This window comes from Sminthopsis crassicaudata, chromosome 5 (assembly GCF_048593235.1).
Source record: "Sminthopsis crassicaudata isolate SCR6 chromosome 5, ASM4859323v1, whole genome shotgun sequence".
NCBI classification, from domain to species: Eukaryota; Metazoa; Chordata; class Mammalia; order Dasyuromorphia; family Dasyuridae; genus Sminthopsis; species Sminthopsis crassicaudata.
This window is the reverse complement of record NC_133621.1, coordinates 42,139,670-42,164,497: the sequence shown is the minus strand read 5'-3', so window position 1 is coordinate 42,164,497 and position 24,828 is coordinate 42,139,670. Positions and strand designations below refer to the sequence as shown.

The 24,828-nt window shown below is 36.5% G+C and overlaps 1 protein-coding gene across 3 annotated transcripts in view; it reads left to right on the top strand.

The window, feature by feature from the left end:
- ULK4 (unc-51 like kinase 4) overlaps positions 1–24,828 on the top strand; it is a 624,778-nt gene that overhangs the window by 250,966 nt on the left and 348,984 nt on the right. For all 3 annotated transcript variants that reach the window (XM_074272175.1, XM_074272174.1, XM_074272171.1), the window contains exon 30: positions 20,005–20,097. In XM_074272175.1, coding sequence (XP_074128276.1) covers positions 20,005–20,097 — 93 coding nt within the window. The remainder of the gene's footprint in view (positions 1–20,004; positions 20,098–24,828) is intronic.

Sequence of the window (24,828 nt, the reverse complement as noted above, 5' to 3'; positions counted from 1 at the left end):
ATTAGGTGATGGGCAGGATTTGGATTGGTGGAGAAGGGGAGTGAAGACCTTGCAGGTAAGGAACAAAGTGCAAGTAAAAGTAAAGGCATGAAAATGCAGAGGAATAATAGTTGACCAGCTTAATTTGAGCAAGAAGTTTTATGCTTACAGGTCATCAAAGAGCATATTGGAGAATGGGGAGAGAAGGCCTGAAATAGAACTCGTAGATTCTCTAGGGAGCATGGTCTCCACAAAGGAGGAGTGACTTGATCAAAATGATTCATTTAGGAGAATTAATTTTCTAGTTTGTGGAATGTGTTGGATCACAAAAATATGGGAAAGAGACCAATTCTGAATCTCTTGTAATAGCTAATAGCTAAGAATTTGAATTATGGAATAGAAATAAGGCTTTGATAGGAGACATATAACTAGAAATAATTAACAGGATATGCTGAAAATAGAGGAAGGAGTCCAAGGTCACCCATTTTGGGAACTGGGAACTGGGAACATGATGAAATTAAAAAAAAAAAAAAACTACGACAACAGTATTAGCTCCTGTTTCTTGATTCTTGAATATTTACAAAATGCTTCACATAAATTATCTCATCTCCTAATATCATATCTATTATCTCACCATAGCAACCCTGTGATGTTGGTTCTATTATCCTCATTTTTATTTTTTTATTTATTTTTTGTTTTTGCAAAGCAATTGGGATTAAGTGATGTATCCAGTGTCACTCAACTAGTAAGTGTTAAGTGTCTGAGGTGGGTTTGATTTCAGTGCTTTCCATTGTACCATCCAGCCACTCCCTATTATCCCCATTTTACAGAAGAGGAAATAGTTACAAAGATGCTAAGTGAGTTGACCAGAATCACATAGCTAGTCAATATTTGTGGTCAGATTTTTGCACCCAGGTCTTAATGACCCCAAAGTCGTTGCCCTACCTAACCATTGGTGGAAAGGGTTAAATTAGAATGTGGAGCATAAGTTCACATGTGTTAATTAGGAGGTAATAGGAGGTCCTTTGAGTGGAAATGTGCAGAAAGTACCTGGAGTTGTGTGAGGAGAGTTCAGGAAAGAGGTAGCGATGTGAATCATTAGTGTGGGCATCCGTGAAAGCTGTGCTTAGTCTGGCGCAGTGGGCTCTTAATTGGCCTCCATTCCTCCAGTCTCTTCCCACTCCCATCCATCTTCCCCACGGCTGCCAAATTGATTTTCCTAAAGCTCAAGTCTGACCATATAACCCCCCTTATTCAGAAAACTCCCATGGTTCCCTGTGACCTCCTGGATCAAATGTAAAAGCCTCCATTTGGCATTTAAAACTCTTGACATGGACCCCTTTCTCTCTTTCCAGTCTTGCTCCTCACACTGCCCTCCTTTCCCAGCCCAGTTTTAGTTCCGTTGTGCCACAGGGTCTTCCTATTGTCAAGAACAGATTTCTAAGGGTTGTGGTTTTACTATTTTTTTCTCTAACTTTGAGTGGCATTTTTTATTGGAAAGATTTTACTGTCATAAATATTCTCATGGCCATTTGTTGTCTATGTGAGTGCGGCATTCAGCATATTTTCCCTAGGAAAAAAAATAATTACTGCTTTTCTCTTTCTGCCTTCAGTATGACCTATAAAGTCATCAGGGTCTTAATGACTCAGTAAATTATTAAGTTTTTTTTTTTTTGGTTTGTGAGAGAGAAATACATTCATTACAAATGAGAAAGCATTTCTTTTTAGAAATTGGAATTTATAGTTCCCATTAGGAACTAGGAGATTGCAGATGCCATAGGAATAATAGCAGACCAAAGGTGTGCATTTAGGGCTCTGGTTCTTTGTTGGAAGTCCTAGCAAGCACCCCCATGGTTCGGGGGGGGGCAGCCCTTGCCAGGAGTAACTTTAGCCCACCCTGATGGGTGCTCTGATATACTGCACTGGTGGCGGCTTCAGAAGAAAAAGCCAAGTTGATTTTCTTTGGGGTCATTTGTCTACCATTATTGAAGACACCAGTGGCCATCATAAACATCATGATATCCAGAGGAAGTCAGCTCCCTGCCTTCTGATTTCTCCTTGTTCCTTCTTGTTTGTCAAGATTGAGGCCCACTGAGCAGAACCAGATGATTGTGACATCTCCCAGGGAAAAGCGTGAAAGCGTTTGCACGCCTTGTAAACCCTGACAGACTGGAAGTTCCTTGAGGGAAGGTGTTGTTTTATTTGTCTCTGGGTTCACAGGAGCCAATGCAGCATCTGCCACAGTATATATCAGAGTGAATTGGAGGGGCCAGGATGCGGCTGCCACAAAACTTAATGTTTTATCACCAGAGTTCTCCCAGTTGCCCAGTTGTGATACACACTGTGAACAACATACCCAAATTGCAAGACATAGGAAGCACTGGAATAAAAGGGGAGTTGGGTGCTGTGATGAAGGAATCAGGGGTCACATAACTGAGTCCAGATCCTGGCTCTGCTGTGTAGTTGTGGGAAAGGAACACTCTCTCTGGCCCTGTTTCCTTGTCTTGCCTAGCACATAGTGCTTTGTAATTGTTTTCCATTTATTCATTCATTTACTCATCAGAACAGATAAATCTATGTGGTCACTTCTGCTGAAGTTGCTTAAATTGCAATTATTTATGTAAAAGAACTGTTTTAAAGGCACTGTGAGGGAGGTGATGGTCCCAGCATTCTCTGCCCTGGGAAGCCCACATCTGCAATATTGTGTTCAGTTCTTGGTGACACATTTTGAGAAGGTTAGCTAGAGGAGGTCAGCCAGGATGGATGAGGGACCTCTGGAGAAGAGAAGACTCATTGTTGTTGACATTTGGTCGGGTCCAATTGTTTTTGACCCCATTTGGGCTTCTTTGGCAAAGATACTGGAGTGGTTTGCCCTTACCTTCTCCATTTCATTTTACAGATGAGAAAATTGAGACAAAAAGGGTGAAGTGACTTGCCCAGGATCACCCACCCAGTAATTGTCTAAGGCTGGATTTGAACTTGGGAATATAAGTCTTCCTGACTTTGGGCCAGCCTCTCTCTCTGCTGTTGCACCCAGAGAAGACTCAAGAGGGACAATGTTTATCTTGAAATGTTTGAATGATGGTCACGTGAAAAATCACTGAGACTAGTTTTGTCTGTTCGCAGAGAATTTGGAATAGTGAGTGAAAATTGCAGGTTTAGGTTTAATGAAGTGGATTGGGTAGGCTCTAGAAGGGAGTGTATCTATTAATTAGAAGTCTTAAAACAAAAGATATTATAGAAAGGATACCTTTTGGGGTATTTATAAGCTTCAGTACTGTTGAGATCTCTCTCCAAAAAGGTGTATAAAGAGCACCATACCAACAGCCCAAGTGCTGCACTATCACCCCAGAGATAGGAATAGAAACAGAGAGGATATTGGGGTCTCTGTGGACAATTGATGGAAATACATAGATAAGAATTGCAAGAAAGGAAATGTCAAAAAGAAATTTTGATTTCCATAGCTGTATGTGTGGGGGAGTATTAGTCATTTATCATCCAGTTATGGAGTTCACCAATTTTATTTTTTTTTAAATGTCCTAATGATCATTCCATTAGGAATGTGCCATTCTACATTCATTTCTGAAAGACATTAATGCATGTAGGGCTAATCAATATAGTTCTAATGTGTACCTATTTATTGTCATTATATGTGTGTGTATGAGAGTGGGTGTATATATGCATATTCTTTTTCTTGTCATATTCCACTTACTTGTTATTTTTAATGGAAATGTAGTTTTCCATTGCATTATCATTCTGCATTTTCCTTGGTCCTTCCCAAGTAGTTGAGCATTTGGGCTATTTCCAGATTTTTGCTATTATAGATAGAGTTGCTATGAACATCTTTCTGCAAATTGCTTTCTTTTTTGCTTTTGAATTATTTCCTTGGGGTAAAATCCCCAAAGTGGAATCACTGAGCCAAAGGGTAGGAACAGTTCTTATAGCTCTTGTTACATGTGGTCAAATTGCTTTCCAGAAATATTGAACCGATTTTTATTGCCACCAGCAAAGTATAAATGTACTTGTTGACCCAGAACCCTGCCAACACTGAATGTTAGAATTTTAATTTATTTTCAGTGGTTTAATAAGTGTATAATGGTACCAGTATATATAGATTATTCCATAATGCTTTAAATTTGTTCTAGTTTGCATGTTTTTAATTGCTGTTGGGACTGAATTTTTGAATGTAAAGACCTTACTGAACTTATTTTTTTCTTATATAAGTTGGTTTTAAATTTCTTTGGTCACTTAGTAAGTGGAATTTGAGCATTAACCACATACTTTTGCATCAGTTTTTTGTATAGTTTGGAAAGAAAGTTTTTGTCAGTTAGATATGTCCTGTGTTTTTGAACGTCTTTTATTTTACTTTTTACATAGCATCTTAGATACAGAGATTTAAATTTTATATATACTTATATATACCTATCTTATTTTAAATTATATCCTTCATTTCTTTAGTACTCAAAAATTTATCTACTGTATATAGTGGGAATAAATACTCTATTCTGTTTGCAAATCTTTTACTCATCTGGAATTTTTTGCAGGATATTATAATAGCTGGATTTATATAGTACACTTGTATTTCAATTAATTCTCCATTTTGATATATAGTTTTAACATAAAAATGCTAAAAAGCATTTTCCTTCATTTTAAGGCTCCTTATGGTTCATCAGACAACCAGATTGCATTGAATAAAGTGCTGGACTTGGATTTGGGAAAACCTAATCTTATATATCCACTAGCTGAGTCACTCTGGGCAATTAACCTCTCTTAGCCTCAGTTTCCTATTCTGTAAAAAGATAGAGAAGGATTCTGAGAAGATGGCAGAGTAGGTTGGTAAATTTCAAGTTCTCCTGATTTCTCCCACAAATAGAATGAATTTGAACCTTAAGTTGAAATAGACTGGTGAAAAAACAAGAAGATTTGGGACAGAACTGGATCCTCTGGATTCAACCTAAGATCTGAAGAAAAGCTCCAGGTTGGGGACTAACCTGTCTGACGTGCAAACACCTCGGGGCTAATTCCTCAGAAACATGAAGTGGGGACCCCTCGGACTAGCTGGGTATGGCTGGAGCCTCAGCAGGAACCACAGAGACTTTCACCTCCTGGACTGTTTGTGGAGTCAGGGTCTGATTCTGGGAAGACTGAGGGAAAGAACGTTGGCTGATTGGGAACATCAGGCCCAGCTATGCTGCAGAGACTTGATCCTGGGCAAAAAGGAACCAGCCTAGCAAGATTGCAGAAGCAACAGGGAAGGGTGCTGGCTGTGGGCACTTGAAGGAGAGGAGAGCTCTTGTTTTGGGGTTCCCAGTCAGAGTGGAGAGCTGAAGGTAAGCTTGAGGCACCATCCCCTCCATCCCATGATTAGAGGTGCTTACACTGATATTTCTTATAAAAAAACAAAACAAAACAAAAAAACAAAAATGAACTAATAAAGAAGAAACTCCACTATTGAAACATATTATAGGAAAACTTTAGTTAAAAACAAAACAAAACTTCTATCCCAGAGAGTAACAGTAAATGACTGCCCTGAGAGAATTTGCAGAACTCAAAAAAGAATTTAAAAATCAAATGAGAGATATTGAGAAAACATTAAAAATAAATTAAAACCGTGCAAGAAAAAGAAGAATCTTATGGGGGAAAAAAGTTAACCAAATAGAAAAAGAGGTAGTCTCAGAGATGAAAATAATGCTTTGAAAATTAAAATTGGGCAAAGGGAAGCCAGTGAAGCTTCAGAAACCAAGAAATAACAAAGTAGATTATAAAGAATGAGAAAATAGAATATAATATGAAACATTTTGTAAAAAAAAAAAAAATGACAGATCTGGAGAATAGATTAAGAAGAGAAAATATAAGAATAGTTGGGCTGCCAGAAAGTTGTAATGCAATAATGTAGGAAATAATCCAAGAAAATTGTTCTGGAGTGATAGAACATGTGGGGAAAACAGAAATAGAAAAAAATGCACCGATCTCCACCTCAAAGAGATCCTATGTGGTAAACATACAGGAATCTTATAGCCAATTTTCAAAACCCCCAGATCAAAGAGAAAAATTTGCAAGAAACAAGAAAAAAAAAACAATTCAAATATGCTGGAACTACAATTAGAATTGTACAAGACTTATCATCAGCTACAATAAACGATTGCAGGTCCTGGAATTATATTTACCAGCAATCAAAAGAACTAGACCTGCAGCCAAAAATATCATATGCAGCAAAATTATAATCCTGAATGAGAAAAAATGGGCATTCAGCCAACTTGAGGATTTTCAGGAATATCTATCAACAAAACTCAAAGTTAATAGAAAATTTTACATAGAAGAGCCAATATAAAAGATCAATTTTAAGAAAGTTAATATGGACAAAAACTATTTTTGGATCGGGACAAACATGGACAAATTATGTGGAGGGGGTACAGAGGAAGAATAGACTCAGAGGCATTAAGAAGGGGGAAGAGGACTTGTAGTTCTGAAAACCTACTCATATGGAGAATGGGTTCAATAGGTAAACAATACTACAGGTATACCATAAAGGGTATAGCGTAAAAGGCTGAAACTCTGAGTAGGTGCACTGGAATCAGGCAACCGAGAACTTAAGGCTAATTACCTATTGGACAATACTCTATTAGCATATGCTTGGAAAATGGCCCTTCCCACTATTCTGTGCTGGCTGGATCTTTTGGTGTATACAGATAATTGTAGGAGGGATTAGGGGGTGGAGTAAGACAAGCCAGAATCACTTTGGCTGTACATGAGAAGAAGGGAGGTTGTGGAGATCCTGTGCCCATCCCCTTCACTTCTATCCCTAAAAACCAAGAATAAAGACCAAGGACTTTTGCTTAACCTGACTCCAGCTGATTCTAAGGTATCCAGGGTACTAACTCAGTCTTCACAGGATAGCACCCTCCAAGATGTATAAAGAAATAAGGAGAGAGGAAGGGGTGGATGGGGAAGAAAACAGTGAAGAAAAGGAGACAAGGGAGGGATCCTTGGGTCCGGGGAGGTTAAGTAATAGCAAGGCAAGTTATGGATCAGAATTTGATTAAAGAGGCAGCAACAATAGGAAAGACATGTATGTATATGTGGGGTGGATATGGGTATGAATGAATGTATGTATGTATGTATACATACAAATATTTTTTTCTTAAATATAGCTTCCTTGGGAGTGGTGGGAAAAATGAAAATAACAAAATAAATAAGGCGAAGAACAGAGAACCAAAAAAAACAATTTATAAGGAAATAAAGAACAAAATATTCATGAACATAATTTCTTCTAATATTTATACTTTCTTGATCTGTAATTTGTTTTTATACATTTTGAATCCTCCCTGATGTTGGGCTGGGACCATGACAATGTTCTCTTTTATTTTGCTTTATTTTGTTTTGTATTTCTTTTTTGTTTTCCTTTTTTTCTTATTCTGCTTTTTTCAAATAATAAAAAAAAAAGAATTTTCTTTTTTTAATTTTAATTTTTTTATTTTATAATTATAAATTTTTTGACAGTATATATGCATGAGTAATTTTTTTATAACATTATCCCTTGTTTTCATTTTTCCAAATTTTCCCCTCCCTCCCTTTACTCCCTCCCCTAGATGACAGGCAATCCCATACATTTTACATGTGTTACAATATAATCTAGATACAATATATGTGTGTAAATCCCATTTTCTTGTTCCACATTAAGTATTAGATTCCGAAGGTGTAAGTAACCTGGGTAGATAGACAGTAGTGCAAACAATTTACATTCACTTCCCAGTGTTCCTTCTCTGGGTGTAGTTATTTCTGTCCATCCTTGATCAACTGGAAGTGAGTTGGCTCTTCTTTATGTTGAAGATTTCCACTTCCACCAGAATACATCCTCATACAGTATTGTTGTTGAAGTGTATAGTGATCTTCTGGTTCTATTCATTTCACTCAGCAACAGTTGATTTAAGTCTCTCCAGGCCTCTCTGTATTCCTCCTGCTGGTCATTTCTTACAGAGCAATAATATTCCATAACCTTCATATAACATAATTTACCCAACCATTCTCCAATTGATGGAAATCCATTCATCTTCCAGTTTCTGGCCACTACGAAAAGAGCTGCCACAAACATTTTGGCACATACAGGTCCTTTTCCCTTCTTTAGTATTTCCTTGGGATATAAGCCCAGGAGTATCACTGCTGGATCAAAGGGTATGCACAGTTTGATAACTTTTTGGGCATAGTTCCAAATTGCTCTCCAGAATGGCTGGATTCTTTCACAACTCCATCAACAATGCATTAGTGTCTCAGTTTTCCCACATCCCCTCCAACATTCATCATTATTTGTTCCTGTCATCTTAGCCAATCTGACAGGTGTGTAGTGGTATCTCAGAGTTGTCTTAATTTGCATTTCTCTGATCAGTAGTGATTTGGAACACTCTTTCATATGAGTGGATATAGTTTCAATTTCATCATCTGAGAATTGTCTGTTCATATCCTTTGACCATTTATCAATTGGAGAATGGTTTGATTTCTTATAAATTATGGTCAGTTCTCTATATAATTTGGAAATGAGACCTTTATCAGAACCTTTAACTTTAAAAATATTTTCCCAATTTGTTACTTCCCTTCTAATCTTGTTTGCATTAGTATTGTTTGTGCAGAAACTTTTTAGTTTGATGTAATCAAAATCTTCTATTTTGTGATCAATAATGATCTCTAGTTCTCCTCTGGTCATAAATTCTTTCCTCCTCCACAGGTCTGAGAGGTAGACTATTCTCTGTTCCTCTAATCTACTTATGATCTCATTCTTTATGCCTAAATCATGGTCCCATTTTGATCTTATCTTGGTATATGGTGTTAAGTGTGGATCCATATCTAATTTCTGCCATACTAATTTCCAGTTTTCCCAACAGTTTTTTTTCAAATAATGAATTTTTATCCCTGATATTGGTATCTTTGGGTTTGTCAAACACTAGATTGCTATAGATGTACCCTTTTTTGTCCTTTGTATCTAATCTGTTCCACTGATCTACCGGTCTATTTCTTAGCCAATACCAAATGGTTTTGGTGACTGCTGCTATATAATATAGCTTTAGATCAGGTACACCTAGACCACCTTCATCTGATTTTTTTTTCATTAGTTCCCTTGCAATTCTCGACCTTTTATTCTTCCATATGAATTTTGTTGTTATTTTTTCTAGGTAATTAAAATAGTTTCTTGGGAGTCTAATTGGTATAGCACTAAATAAATAGATTAGTTTGGGGAGTATTGTCATCTTTATTATATTCGCTTGGCCTATCCAAGAGCACTGAATGTCTTTCCAATTATTTAAATCTCACTTTATTTAAAAAAAAAAAGAATTTTCTAATTATCTTTCCCAGAGAGCCAAAAAATTACCTCTATATAATTTACGCCCATTATTCCTATTCTGTTTGGGATTAGAGAGAACAAGTCTATTTTTTCTTCTTTTCAACAGTCATTCAAATAACTAAATTGAAAAGAAAAAGTTGGTATGATTTAAAAAAAATAAAAGGATGAGATTGAAATTTAAGATCTTTTTAGCCTCAAATCTATAGACTTATGATTATATATTAAGTTTTTAATAGTAATTTGAATCTATTTTGAAAATCTCTATTCTATTCTTTTTCATCGTTCTTAAACCGGCATTTTAACATTAACAATTATCACTTTTAAGTATGTTTTACATTTGTTAGGGGAAATCCTTGACCATTTCTTTTGTTGTTTTAAATATTTGTTTGAATTCTGATCCACGTACCTTTACATATCATTTCATTATTTGTTTGTAAGGATCTTTTAGTTGGTATTGCAGTAAATGTATCTAAGCAACTTTCAGAGTATTGTTGTCTTTACTTTATTCATTTTTCTTTGCCAAGGGCAAAGCGTCTCCATTTATTCATGTGCTCTTTTATTTTTCCTGTGAGGGTTTTCTCATTTCCTTTGAATAAATCTTATTTCTCCAGATTAAATTGATACTTACAGATTTAATTATTTTTCTTGCTACTATAAACAGAATCTCTTCTTTATTTGCATTTTCAAGCTATGTGCCCTGACTATATAGAATGTAACTGATTACTGTTGTTTTCCCACATATTGATGTAGGCTATTGTCCCAACTTAGCCAGTGACTTCTGGATATGGTTCATAATCTTTTTCTTCATCTTATTCTCTATCATGTTCTAATTTTCATAGAGTTGATGTAAACTGAGATTTTTTTGGGGGGAAGAGTGTTCCTGAATCTCAAACCCAGGGGGGGGGCACACCTTTCCCAGACAACATCCTTCCCAAGATAAGTAATCTCATTCAGTTGGAAATCTCAGCCTGAGACATAGTCAATGTCCTCTATTGAGTGGCTCAAACTCTCCCCTCTAGGCCAACAATGGCCAGATATAACTGGGGGTTTGTCAACCCATCTTTGCAGAAGTCCTAACAGGATTTTGTCCACTGATGAAGATATTTTCTTCTCAGTATAAAACCGTCTTTGCAAAACTATCCTGCCAGTAAAGAATGAGATAATAAATAGATTAGAGGAACAGAGGATAATCTACCTCTCAGACCTGTGGAGGAAGAAGGAATTTATGACCAGAGGAGAACTAGAGATCATTATTGATCACAAAATAGAAGATTTTAATTACCTCAAACTAAAAAGCTTCTGTACAAACAATACTAATGCAAACAAGATTAGAAGGGAAGTAACAAACTGGGAAAATATTTTTAAAGTTAAAGGTTCTGACAAAGGTCTCATTTCCAAAATATATAGAGAACTGACCCTAATTTATAAGAAATCAAACCATTCTCCAATTGATAAATGGTCAAGGGATATGAACAGACAATTCTCAGATGATGAAACTGAAACTATATCCACTCATATGAAAGAGTGTTCCAAATCACTACTGATCAGAGAAATGCAAATTAAGACAACTCTGAGATACCACTACACACCTGTCAGATTGGCTAAGATGACAGGAACAAATAATGATGAATGTTGGAGGGGCTGTGGGAAAACTGGGACACTGATGCATTGTTGATGGAGTTGTGAAAGAATCCAGCCATTCTGGAGAGCAATCTGGAACTATGCCCAAAAAGTTATCAAAATGTGCATACCCTTTGATCCAGCAGTGATACTCCTGGGCTTATATCCCAAGGAACTACTAAAGAAGGGAAAGGGACCTGTATGTGCCAGAATGTTTGTGGCAGCTCTTTTTGTTGTAGCTAGAAACTGGAAGTTGAATGGATGTCCATCCATTGGAGAATGGTTGGGTAAATTGTGGCATATGAAGGTTATGGAATATTATTGCTCTGTAAGAAATGACCAGCAGGAGGAATACAGAGAGGCCTGGAGAGACTTACATCAACTGATGCTGAGTGAAATGAACAGAACCAGAAGATCGCTGTACACTTCAATGCTGTATGAGGATGTATGCTGATGGAAGTGGAAATCTTCAACATAAAGAAGAGCCAACTCACTTCTAGTTGATCAATGATGGACAGAATTAGCTACCCCCAGAGAAGGAACACTGGGAAGTGAATGTAAATTGGTAGCACTACTGTCTATCTATCCAGGTTACTTATACCTTCGGAAGCTAATACTTAATGTGCAACAAGAAAATGGTATTTACACACATATATATTGTATCTAGGTTATATTGTAACATGTAAAATGTATGGGATTGCCTGTCATCAGGGGGAGGGAGTGAAGGGAGGGAGGGGATAATTTGGAAAAATGAATACAAGGGATAATATTATAAAAAAATTACTCATGCATATATACTGTGAAAAAAATTCTAAATAATAAAAAAAGGAAAAAAAAACCTATCCTGCCAGGATTCTTTGCTTACTAAGGTAGCTGTCATGTTAGTGAGAATAAATCTCATTCTTGCCACAAACCTCTTGCCTGTATTTATTAGAGTTTGTGAATTTTTTTTGCAAAAATCTGCACAACTGCTATTAGGAGATCTCTTACCCTCACTTCTCACACCTCATCAGAATCACAGAATTTGGGGTTGGGAAAGAACCTCAGAAGCTATCCCAACCTACTCCCCAAAAGGAATTTTTGTCATGTCCAGGCTTTGCTTAGAGACTCTCACTTTAGTCTGAATATGCTTCCAAGGCAGCATATTCCATTTTTGATAAGTTGTAATTCTAAGGACTTTTTTTTTCTTTTGACATCAAGCCTTAAGTTCATGTTTTTCCTCCTCATCAAAGTTGTTTCCCTTTAGATCTTCAGAATTTCATTTTTGAACATTTCCCTCTTCCTTCTCCCCTTTCAACTGCCCTTTGTAGAATGTCTTTAGCCATCCTCTGAACCCTTTGATATTTGATATTCCAGATTTATTTAGATTTTTTTTGATTAGGTGAAAGAGGAGATTCTTTGCCTCAGTTGCTACTTATCTTTAATCACTGAATGGGTACAGCCTCAGTCAAACTGAGACCTGTTAAAGATCTTAACTTATCTCTCCCTGCATCTGGGGCCATCCCCAGTCATGCTGATTTATCCCTGGCCACTGGATCCAGATGGCTCTGGAGAGGAAAGAGATACAGGTGACCTTGCCCACCCCTCCCTCACTCAAACCCAGTCCACTTGTGTGTCGTGGCATCCTTTCCCTGATGTCATGTTTCTCTTAAAGGAAGGACAAACAACAATAACAACATTGAATCAAACTATGCTTGGCTTTCCTGTCCTGATATATCCCAAACTCTTTTCCCTCCAAGGTTCCCATCATTTTTATCCTAACAGCTAGTTCTTCCTTGTTAGTGAGAATCAGTCATAATAATAGAATTGGCCCATGTTAGTTCTTTTACTTTTGAAGAGGGAAATTACCTTTAAGGCACATAAAGAAATTACTAGTTTTCTGCTTCTGGTGTAGAGAAAAGTAATACAGATGCTTGGGTTTTTATTACTGCTATATCTACTATATATTATGCTTTCTTGGCAAATATGTGTTGTTGTTTGTCCTTTATTCTTTTTTAAAAAATTAATTGTTTTATTTTTTCTGATTATAAATGTTTTAAATACACATTTCTTCATGCATCATATATAGAAAGAAAAATCAGAGCAAAAGGGAAAAACCACAAGAGAAAAGAAAAAAAAAACTAGAAAAATAGTATTGACTTACATTCATTCTCCATAATTCTTTTTCTGGATGCAGATGGCATTTTCTGTCCAAAATCCATTGGGATTACTTTGAATTACACTGAGAAGAACCAATCCTTTCATGGTTAATCATTGCACATTTGTGCTGTTACTGTATACAATGTATTCCTGGTTCTGCTTGTTTTGCTAAGCATCGGTTCATGTAAATCTTCCCGTGTATTTCTAAAATCAGTTTGTTCATCATTTTTATAGAAAAAATAATATTCCATAACATTCATATACTATAACTTGTTCAGCTATTCTTCAACTGATGGGCATCCACTCATTTTCCAATTCTGTGCTACCACAAAAAGAGCTGCTATAAACATTTTTGCACACATGGTCCTTTCCTGTCCTTTATGATTTCCTTGATATACATCCTGTGTAGTTTGCCCTTCCTTCTGGAAGAGGATCATGACATAGGGAGGTGGTACCGTGATATACAAGTAAACTGAACTGAAGTAAGGGAGGGCTGGACAAGGTCCCTGCCTCCCCTTCCCCTTCAGAGTCATCGGGGTCCAGTGGCCAGAGAAAATGCCAAAAGCCAAGAGATGTGGAATAAGGAACAGCGTCATAGCACCACAGAGTTAGGGCTAGACAGGATGTTAGAGGCAGCCATCTAGTCTGATCCCCTCATCTTTGTTGTACTGTTGTGTGCAACTCTTTGTGACCTTATGGACCATACTGTTCATGCGGTTTTCTTGACAAAGACACAGATGTATGATTTGATTCCTAAACTTTTAATTTTGTTTGGATGGTTTTGAAGTGGGTTATGATCATTTTAAGAAACTGTTATTTCCTATTGATCTGTGATTCCTTTCAGATTCCCAGCCCTTCCTGGCTGAGGCATATCCTCCCCAGACAAGTTGTCTTTCCAGGATGCCAGAGCCTTTGATTCAATTATAAATCCTGATAAAAAAGCATCTGGGCTTGTCCCAGCCCCCACCGGGTCTGAGCCAACTTGGGCTCTCCCAGCCCCCACTGGGACACTTAATATAAAGGAGCCAAACTAAAACCCTCTCTTTGCGGAGGTTCCAAACATGCCAGCTATGCCATGCTTGGGATGCCAAGGGCCTCTGTCCATGAGAATATTCTTTTCCAGTGCTACCCTATCTTTACCCTCACTTATTTCGCTAACCAGACTTTATGCCTCTCTGTCAGGGCCTCTCTGTCAGGATTTCTAACCTTACTCCCCAATTCCTATAATAAACCTCTTTTATTAATCTAGGTTTTTGGGTCTGTAAATTCCTTTACAGAGAATCTCTGCATGCCAGAAGGGAGTCCCCAAAACTCCCTACCTTTGCACTGAATCCCAAGGGTTTGCAGGGGAGCCTAGACCTTATCAGTTTGACAAAACTTCTTCTGTTTCTACTTCCATTGACCATCACCAAAAATACTGCACGCTACCATTTTCTCCTATCTATCTGTCTCCCATTTTAGCCTACTCTTTCTTTCAAGGAAAGTATAGCTATTTTAAACTATATTTGAGTTTTGAATTTTGTCCTAAATCTTAGTAATACTATGAAGCTAAATTTGCTTCTTTGCACCAAAGCTTTCATTTCACCTTATTTATTGTCCATTCTTTGTGCATTTGTGTTTAGAGATGGAAGCTATGGATTTTATTTCTGGTTTCCTATCTTGTATTTTATTTCCTTGAACTTCTGGGTGCCTCAGCTACTATTTGTCCTTCATGCAGCTGTCTCTGTATTCCTAGCATATTCCCTGCTCCAGTTTTTGGAGTATAGATTATAATTGTAAGACACAAGGCAAATAAACTCTTACCAGCGTTTCATAGCTTCACCTTGTCCATGGCTATCCTGATGTCCTTCCTAAATTGCAGCTTTTTAGCCAATTGTGATTGTTCTAAACCATTTGTTCTCCTTTGCATTTCTTGCCTTATTTGAGCATTCCTGAAGAAACTACAAATTGTGCTCTTATAAGCTTTACTTTCTTGCCCAAAGCTTTGTAATCTTTGACAATTATTTTCATTCCTATTGATTACTCTTCTGGCTTCCTATTGTCACAGTCCCTCATTTTTCTTATCTCTCACTTTGCTATGGCTGCATATGGTCCAGGTCCTGTCTTTGACTCCACCATTGCCCAGTACTATGCTCTCTCTAAAATTCTGCTCTCTGAATACAACCTCAAATCTTTTTACATTTTTGACTTCTGCAGGATTTGATACTGTTGTTCTCTCCTTTGATACTGACATTTGGCTCCAGTAACACCTTCTTATTCCTCTCAGATTCTTCCTTCCCTTCTCTTTCCCTAGCCTATTCCCTTCATGGCCTTCTGCAGTAAATGTTTTAAACATTTTTGTCTTGACCTTCTCTTTATACTTTCCCTTGACATTTTTATTCATTTCCATAACTTCAAAAATATTATTTATTTAGAGAATTCCCTATTAAATATTTCTATACCCTTGAGATTCAGATCCAAATTTCCATCTATATGTCATATATTCTATTCTATACCAAAAATAATTCCCACTCTACTTGAAGATTTCCAATAAAGAGGAACTCCTCACCTCCCGAAGTGGCTAAGTGCATTTCTAAACAGCTCTTATTGTTAGGGAGAAAATCTAAACTTGTCTTTTTTTCAACTTTTATTCAGTGTATCTGGTTCTGACCTCCAGGGACAAAAAAACCCCACATCTAATATTTCCTTAGAAAGAACAGTCACATGCTTAAATGCAACTATCACAGCTATTATATTTCTCTGAGACTTTTCTTCCTGCAATCTTTTCAACTGATAATCATATTAGATGAATTCAGAGCACTCCACCATATTGGCTGTTTCTAATACTGTTCAATTACTCAGTTGCTCAGATTGTTTTGTTTCACATAGTGGCCCATACAGAACTAATATTCCTTCTCCCCTAACCTTCCTTTCTTTTATTTATCACTATTTTTATCAATGGTATAAGCATTCATCCTATTGACTCTACCTTGCCTTCTTCTCTCCTCCACTGGCACTACAATGGTAAAGCTCTCCACTACTACATACCTGCCTGAACTACTACCACAACATTCTAATTTCTCCTTTAGTCTCTTCTTACATTTAGATTATTTTTCACACCCGTTTTAGTCACTGAGTTCCTATTACCTATCAAGAAAATCCAAACTTGTTATACTATCATTAAATAAATTCTATTAAAGAAACATTGATTATCAAAATTATCTGTATTCATGTGAAAATACTCTATATTACTACTGATTAGTGCAAATTAAAACAACTTTGAAATATCACCTCACACTTCTCAGATTGGCTAATATGACAAAAAAGGAAAATGATAAATGTTGGACTGTGAGAATACTGGAATATTAATGTACTGTTGGAACTGTGCCCAATTGCTATTCTTTATTTCTTTTTGTATCCATTTTGGTATTTTATACTGGTCATCCTAGGGCCAGTGGATTTCAAGCTCCCTATGCCCCTCCTGAAATATATTTGGTATTAATTGATATTGGCCTTCTTGCCGGTCCTCCCAAAGGAAGCTTCATGTCTTGATGCTAGGCATTTTCTCTGGCTTTCCCTCCCACCCCAAACTCTCCCCTCTCATCCCTGCCTCCTGGCTTCCCTAGCTTTGTTCAAGTCTTAGGTTAAAGTTCACCTAGGAAATCCTTTGGAGACTTTCTTGATCACAGTATTGTTCCCATTTTATTATGTACATATCTTGTAGGTAAGAATGGCGACTTAGCCATAACAGTGATTTGATCATTGTTTCTTTTTAATGTTTTGGTCACTTCATTTTTAATATTTTATTTTCCCATCACATGTAAGTAATTTCTAACATTTGAAAAAATATATTTTTAAGTTTCAAATTTGTCTTCCCAGGTCTTATCAACATCCTTGTCATTCCCTAATTTATGGGCATCCCGTCAATTTCCTGTTCTTTGCCACTACAGAAAGAGCAGCTATAATATTGTTTCCATTTTATTATATACATATTTGTGGTTATATTGTTGTTGGCATGAGGTCTCCCCCTCTGACTGTGAGCTGCTTGAGGGCTGTTGTTGCCTTTGTTTGTATCCCCAACTCCTAGCACTGTGTTTGGAACATAGCAGGCACTTAAATGACCCATGGACTGACTATATATCCTTTTTCTTCATGATTTTATACTAATTGGTTATCTTTCTCCTTAAAAAAAGAAATTGAGGTAATGGTTTATCAGTACTGTCATTTTTTTTATTTTTTAAAAAATAATTATTTATCTTTTTACAAAAATTTTAAGTATAGGTAATTTTTAGCACTGACAATTCCAAAATCTTTTGTTCCAACTTTTCCCCTTTTCCCCACCCCTTCCCCCAGATGGCAGGTTGACCAATAATGTTAAATATGTTAAAGTTATATAAACAAATTTGCCCAGCTCGGCCATCTAGTTGAGATGTCTTTTTCAGCATATTGTTTTTTAAGTTGATGTCATCCATGGATATTAAGAGGTTCTACTTCCTTATTGACTTGAAAGCTATAAACATTTCTATTCAAGTGAAATAATAATGGGCTCAAGGGGCCACAGAGCCAGAGTGGGCTTAAATACTCTCCCAAAGATGCCACATTTTATATTGGTTATTGTCAATGATGTTAGCTGACTGGTGTGCTTTAAGAAGAGAACAGTTTTTTTCATGGACATCAGATTCTCTAGCATTCTCTTGTATTTGGTTCTGTTTTATGTACTAGAAAGAACATGAACAAGTGTGAATGTGGACTGAGGCAAAGCCTTTGCCATTGTAAAGGCCGTGTAAATAGGACAGCATTTTTGGACAGGTTGGTTAGTAATCAATGACTGTGTCATAAATGAGCTGCCCTTTATTCTTCTGAGACACTCTAGCATACTCTCTTTATTCCTCAGTCAATACGTTGTTTTCTTGATTATAGATTTGTTTTGAATAGTATAAACCAAATGCTTGTATAAAACACTCAGACTGAATATTGACTTTTATTTTGGAGGGGGGGACTGTTTTCTCATTGTTTAGCCACAAGGCAATGGTGCTTTCTCTTAGGAAAGATGGGGTCACATATGCACAGAGGGAGTTGGTAAAGTGCTTTGCCTGATAAGTACCTGATAAACCACCAGAAAGAATTTGAGTCAATAATTAAGGACTTTCTTTTGACTTGGTACTTTCTGGTGAGATGCTAGAGATTCAGCTGCCTTTTTTGACATAACTTTTCCTTTGTTCTTTACATTAATGCAAACTTTTTCTTTTGGATTTGGGTGTTTGCATTTTTATTATGTTAGACTTCTTATAACAATATATTTTCCACATCTTCCTAATTAAGGGGTTCTTTTTCCTCTAATTACTTTACTTTTCAAGCCTCTATAACAGTTGAAAAAGTATATTGAAATTTAAAATTTATTCTTAGCATTGCTTTTACTCCCTCTATTGCCTTAACATTACACTTTCACTTCCACTTGTTGATTAAGGGGAATCAATAATTTGATAGACTTTCCACTTCCATTCCATAAGTTGTTTCTTTCTTTGTTTCTCTCCTTCCCTCCTTCTCCCCTCTCTTCCCCTTCCCCTTCCCTCCCTCTCTCTTCTTTTATTCTCCTCCTTACTTTCCTCCCTCCCTCTCTCCATTCCTTCTCTCTCTCTCTCTCTCTCTCTCTCTCTCTCTCTCTCTCTCTCTCTCTCTCTCTCTCTCTCTCTCTCTCTCTCTCTCTCTCTCTCTCTCTCTCTCTCTCTCTCTCTCTCTCTCTCTCTCTCTCTCTCTCTCTCTCTCTGTCTCTGTCTCTCTCTCTGTCTCTCTCTCTCTCTGTCTCTCTCTCTCTCTCTCTCTCTCCCCTTTAATTGACAAACTTTTCATGTTGTCCACTGTGTTGTACTAATTAGATATTGATGCAATCTTCCATTACTTTCCCACGGTTCTTCATAGCCTTCTCAAATCATTTATGCTTTGCTGGTGTTTAATGCCTCCTTATTCTAGTTCTAAAGAGTTCCACCTTTCCTTCCTTGATCTTATAACACCAATAACTACAGTTTCTACTGTCTTGCTTGGAACTTGAAATTATTTTATAGGTTGTTCATGTTTTATGAAAATGTATTCATTTAGTATAGTTATTGCAGATACCATCTTCTTTTTTGGATAGTCTCTAAGTTAGATTTCTCTTATTGAACTTAAAAATAAATTTTCAAAAATCCATTCTAAGTATGCCCCTTTTTTCTTCAGAATCATTTGACTCACGGTCTTTCAGTATTAATTAGTAATGTGGATTTTGCATTGTGTGGATTTTCAATGCTTTCTCATTTTTCAAGAAATTCAATTTTCTCTTATTGCATATTATTATAGAATGCTATAATACAATGATGTCTTCATAATCTACCAATATGTGTAGGTAATGGCTGTCTATCTGAAATTTTTCCAGATTCCTCAGCTTTTAGAATTTTTCTGTATGATTTTATAGAGATTTCCCTCCTCCCCCAATCTTTTCTGTTGCTATTAGGCCATCAACTGTCAATGCCGGTGGTTATTAGGTCTTGACCATAGTAACAATTTGCCTTCATCCTTCTAATTTGCTACTTATCTGTAGTTGTCTTGGTAATAAAATGATCAGACTATTGAAATTATGCATAAATTAAAAGCCCATCATTTTAACAACTTATGAATAAGATGTATTAACTTGAAGGCATCTATTTGAAGAGGTTCTTCGTCTTTTGTTGTTGATTCCAGGTTCTTGATGGTGGCTTTGGATGGGTAGCTTACTAGAAAACTGAACTCTTAAAGATTCAATTTTCAGTATCCCTTCAGTATTAGGAATACTGATATTTAGAAGATAATTCTTTTACATTCTTGGTTTTTGGAAAAACTTCTCATCTTTTAAATTTTATATCTAATGGATATTTTGCTATTTCTTATAATTTTAAGCTTTTGCATGTTAAATTGAATTAAATGTTTTTTTTTAATTCAAGGTATGAGCATGTCCTTATGGAACCTGATCCAGTACCAGCCTATGCTCTGAAACTGCTAGTAGCTATGACTGAACATAATCCAGCTTTTACCAGGTACTGCAGCTTTAAATATTCTTTTCTAGCAGAAATTGTTAGCATTTTTCTTTTATTGACTTGCTCATCCATAAAGTGAAAGCTTTGTGTGCTACTTAAAATGATATGGTTCTGAAGTCTGATGTTGCAACAGCAAAAGTAATAATTTTTCATGTTTCATGCTTTGTAATAGCTATCATTTAGGCTACTTTAGCTCCTACTTTTATATTTTTGTCTTATGCTTGTATTTGCCAAATATAGGGAAGAAATGCATATAGCTTTCGAAATGGCAGATTCTTTAAGAGTTACCATTGATTTCTGAAGGGTCAAATAATGTACCAAATGCTGTTGAATATTTTTATAGCCTTTTATAGTGGACTTATGTTGTATTCCTTGCCACTCTTTGATTGAGGTGACTTATTTTAGTGATTGCTGGTTTGAGGAGGGTTCAACTATCTTCCACATGAGGTAAGAATAGTTTCCAGTTCATAACTTGAGGTGGCTCTCAGCTTTAGCATCCATCTGCTGATGGAACAATAGTGCTTGACTAGATCATGGGAAAAACAGCATTTCAGGTGAGAGCAGTGGCAGGTGATTGGTGTGCCCCAAATGGTTCACAAGCTCAAAAGGAAGAGGAGAAAAACATATTTGTTCTTGCCTACACAGGTCTCCTTCAATTCTTCACTGAAAGCACTGAAGACCAAGGATCTCTTTTCTAGTTCCATATAAAAGATCATGTTATTACCTGCACGTAATAAAACTCTTAGTCATCATCATTTCCATTTCTATGGAACTATCCCTTAAAAATGCTTTTGAGAACTTCTCCAGGAATTGTTGTCAAACTCACTATCCTTTAGCTTTCTCCAATGTACACCACTCTTTCCTTCTGCCTTCTAGAGCTCTTATTATCTCTCACATTTATTTTATTAAAAAAAAACTTTTTATTTTCAAAATAGATGGTTTTCAACATTGTAAAATCTTGTGTTTCAAATTCCTCTACCTACCTTCCTCCATCCCCTTCCCCAGACAGCAAGTAATCCAATATGTTAAACATGTGCAATTCTTCTATACATATTTCCAAAATTTTCATGTTGCACAAGAAAAATTAGATCAAAAGGGAAAAAACTGAGAAAGAAAACAAAATGCAAGCAAACAACAACAGAAAGAGTGAGAATGCTATGTTGTGATCCACACTCAGTTCCCACAGTCCTCTCTGGGTGCAGATGGCTCTCTTCATCACTGAACAAGTGGAATTAGTTTGAATCATCTCATTGTTGAAGAGCCACGTTCTTCAGAATTGATCATCAACCTTGTTATTGCTGTGTACAAATGGTCTGCTCATTTCCCTCAGCATCAGTTCATGTAAGTCTCTCCAGGCCTCTCTGAAATCATTCTGCTGGTCGTTTTTTACAGAACAATAATACTGATAACATCCACATGCCATAATTTATATTTAAATTTATAGAAATAGTAGGTGCTTAATAAATGCTCATTCATCCATTCATTCCCAAGTTGAGACATTGGAGGTAGGTCTTTAGAAGGAGCACCTCTTTCTCCTTTCCCTTTCTTTCCTCCAAAATGTAATGTGAACATTCATCTCTACATATTCTCCCACAGCACACACAGAACAGTCACTCTTCTGGTCTAGACCTGTCATTTTATAATGAGTGCAGGGAATTCTCACCATGAAATCTCCTCTTAGTAACTGGTCTCTGGCTTGTTTCTTGGAGGAACCAAAGGTTAAATCAGTTAGCCAGCAGACACTAATTAAGAGCTTGCTCTGTGCCAGGAACTGGGCTGTGAGCAGGATATTCCCTGCCCTCAGGGGACTCACCTTATGGTGAGTGAAGATAATCCACACAAAAGTGGTGCTTCGGTGGCTGGGGTAGAGGCGCTGAGTACCCTGGCGTGGTATAGAAGGTCCTGTGGACCAGAGTCAGCAGAGGAGCACAGAGAAGGGTGACAGAAACCAGGAGTTAGTCTGCGCTGGCAGACCTTGATCTACCTTGTCCCTTCAGGAGAGGTTCTTTTATTTTAGGAGATTGAGTCAATAAGTAAGTCAAACCTGGATTTTTTTTAAAAGTGTGTGTGTGTGTGTGTGTGTGTGTGTGTGTGTGTGTGTGTGTGAGTGTGTGTGTGAATGCGTGTATACAAACCCAGGATTTGAACTTGGTTCTTTTGGACTCCAGACATCGTGCTATGTCTACCAGGCTATCTAGTTGTCTCTCCTTTTGTTATAAGCTTTAAAAAAAAAAAGTCACTGCTAGATCTGTGTCCCAAAGAGATCATAAAAAAGGAAAAGGTTCTTTTGTACCAAAAAATTATAGTAGCTCTTTTTTTGGAAACAAAGAAATAGAAATTGAGGAAGTTCTCATCAGTTGGATAATGACTGAACAAATTGTGATATATACTATGGAATACTATTATAAAAAATCAGCAGGAGGATTTTGGAGAAACCTGGGAATACTTACATGAACTGATGCTGGGGGAAGTGAGCAGAGTAAGGAGAACATTGTACATAGCAATATTGTGCAATGATCACCTATGATAGACTTAACTCTTCTCAACAATACAATAATTGAACAATCTCAAAAGACTTGTGGCGGAAAATGCTACTTGCATCCAGAGAAAAAAACAGAGTCTGAATGCATACTGAAGTATGCTATTTTCACTTTTTTAGGTTTTTTTTTTCCTTTGTGGTTTTTCCCTTTTGTTCTTTTTCTTCTTTCACAGTATGACTGATATGAAAATGTTTAATAGAACTGTACATGTAGAACTTATGTCAGATTGCTTGTCATCTAGGGGAAGGGGAAAGAGACTTATAGATATTTGTATACTTTAAAAAATCTGTGCCCATCATTTCACTGAAATGGGAGACTCATGGGATGTAAGCTTCCTCTACCAATGAATATGGTTTGGCATCTGCAATGTAATTTATAGTCTGAAACACTAGTCTTCCTGGCTCATACTCTCACACTTTGCCTACTTAACCATTCAACTTCACAGTTGAATGGATGTTGGACCAGTATTGAAAACAAGCAAATTTCAGTATATCAAAATAATGCATACTTTGTATGGAATTGACATTTACCTTTCTTGGGAAAAGTAGAGAGACTGAGAGTAATAATCAAAAATTTCCTTTGAGAGAGAAATGACTTTTACTTGGACATTTTTATCTTCCGTGGCTGCCTCTTAATACCTACTTACTTATTAGAGAAAGTGGTTGTTGGAGGGAAGAATTGACATCCTTGTCAAAAGAAAGGGTTAAATCCAAGACTATCAGCCACAGGGAACAAAATTAAACATGGATGTTTTGATGGAGCTTTTATCTAGTAAAAAACAAAACAAAACAAAAACAAAAAAAACAAAAAAACAAAAACAAAAACAAACAAAAAAAAGGAAATATAAGTCTACAGGGGAAGAAAGGAACTAAATGATTAGGTCCATCCTATGCACATTGTTGCATGATAACCCTGTTCTATCTTCTATTATTAACAGTTAAATTTTCTAGATGATCTTGTAAAATGGTGCTTCTTTGGCCATTATTTCATATCTCCCTATTTATCTACATGCACTAATCAAAAAAAAATCTTTAGAAAACATGAAGGTTGTATTCTTATTTTTAAAGATGACAGAAAAGTGTGGTGCAGATTAGATTGGATCTCTAATCTTGGTCATTTGACTTTGGTCAGGTCACATACAAATTTGGATATAAGCTTTTTTTCATTAATAAATTGATCTCTAAGATCCTTTATTTTCTTCCTAATTATGTCTAAATAAGTCTTCATGTAGATTCAAGATGCTGTCACATTTTAAAGTAAAAATAAAGTTTGTAATGTAAAATTTACTAGATTCACACTTACTTGAACATAATAATTGGCTTCTATGATTATTGCAATTATTCAGTATTTAGTGAAATACATTTAGTACTTCATTTGTATTTATTACTACAGCAAACAAAAACAATACAATTGTATATCTCCTACCCAAAGATGCAAAACTCTTAAGTATAAATTATGACAAACAACATGTCTTTATCTTATGGCTATTTTTATTTGACATAAATGATTATTTGGAATTTTTATTACTTGCATTTAAATTCTTCTCCAAATATACAAGGCTAATCAACAATTAGCTTTTTAAAATGGTTTTATAATTAAGAAACATTAATTCCCCAAAACAATTATTAAGCAAGACTGTTAAACATCGAGTATGGCACAATGTTTTGAGTTGTCCTCATCCTTAGGATACTTATATTTGGGTGGATACAGATGCCATTTATAAATAACTATAGCACAAAATAATACAAATACTAACCTAACTGTTAATTAGTATTAAGATTGTGAGCATCCATGTATCTCTTTCTTATCTCAAATAACAACCATGTTTCCAGTTCCACAATAGCATGCTTGCATGCTTTTGGCTAAGTGCACATTCTTGGTCACCACAGAAAGTCAGACTGTGTGCTTGCCTCCATACTCCTTAGAGTGATATTTTCAGCAGCGTTGTCAGACGCTTTCAAGGAGAAACTGTTAAGGACCAGGCCTGGGTGAAGGGGCAGGTTAATTCCCCGAGAGCCTCCCCAGCTGTGGATCACAGCGTCTGAAGGAGCTGCGGGGCAGCCTTTGCTGACACAGGTGTTGGGGACTGGGAATGAGATAAATTGGAGGCAGAGGGAAGAGGAGGAGGTCAGAGAACAGCAACTGCCTCTCAGTCTCCTCATATCATCATCATCATCATCATCATCCTCTC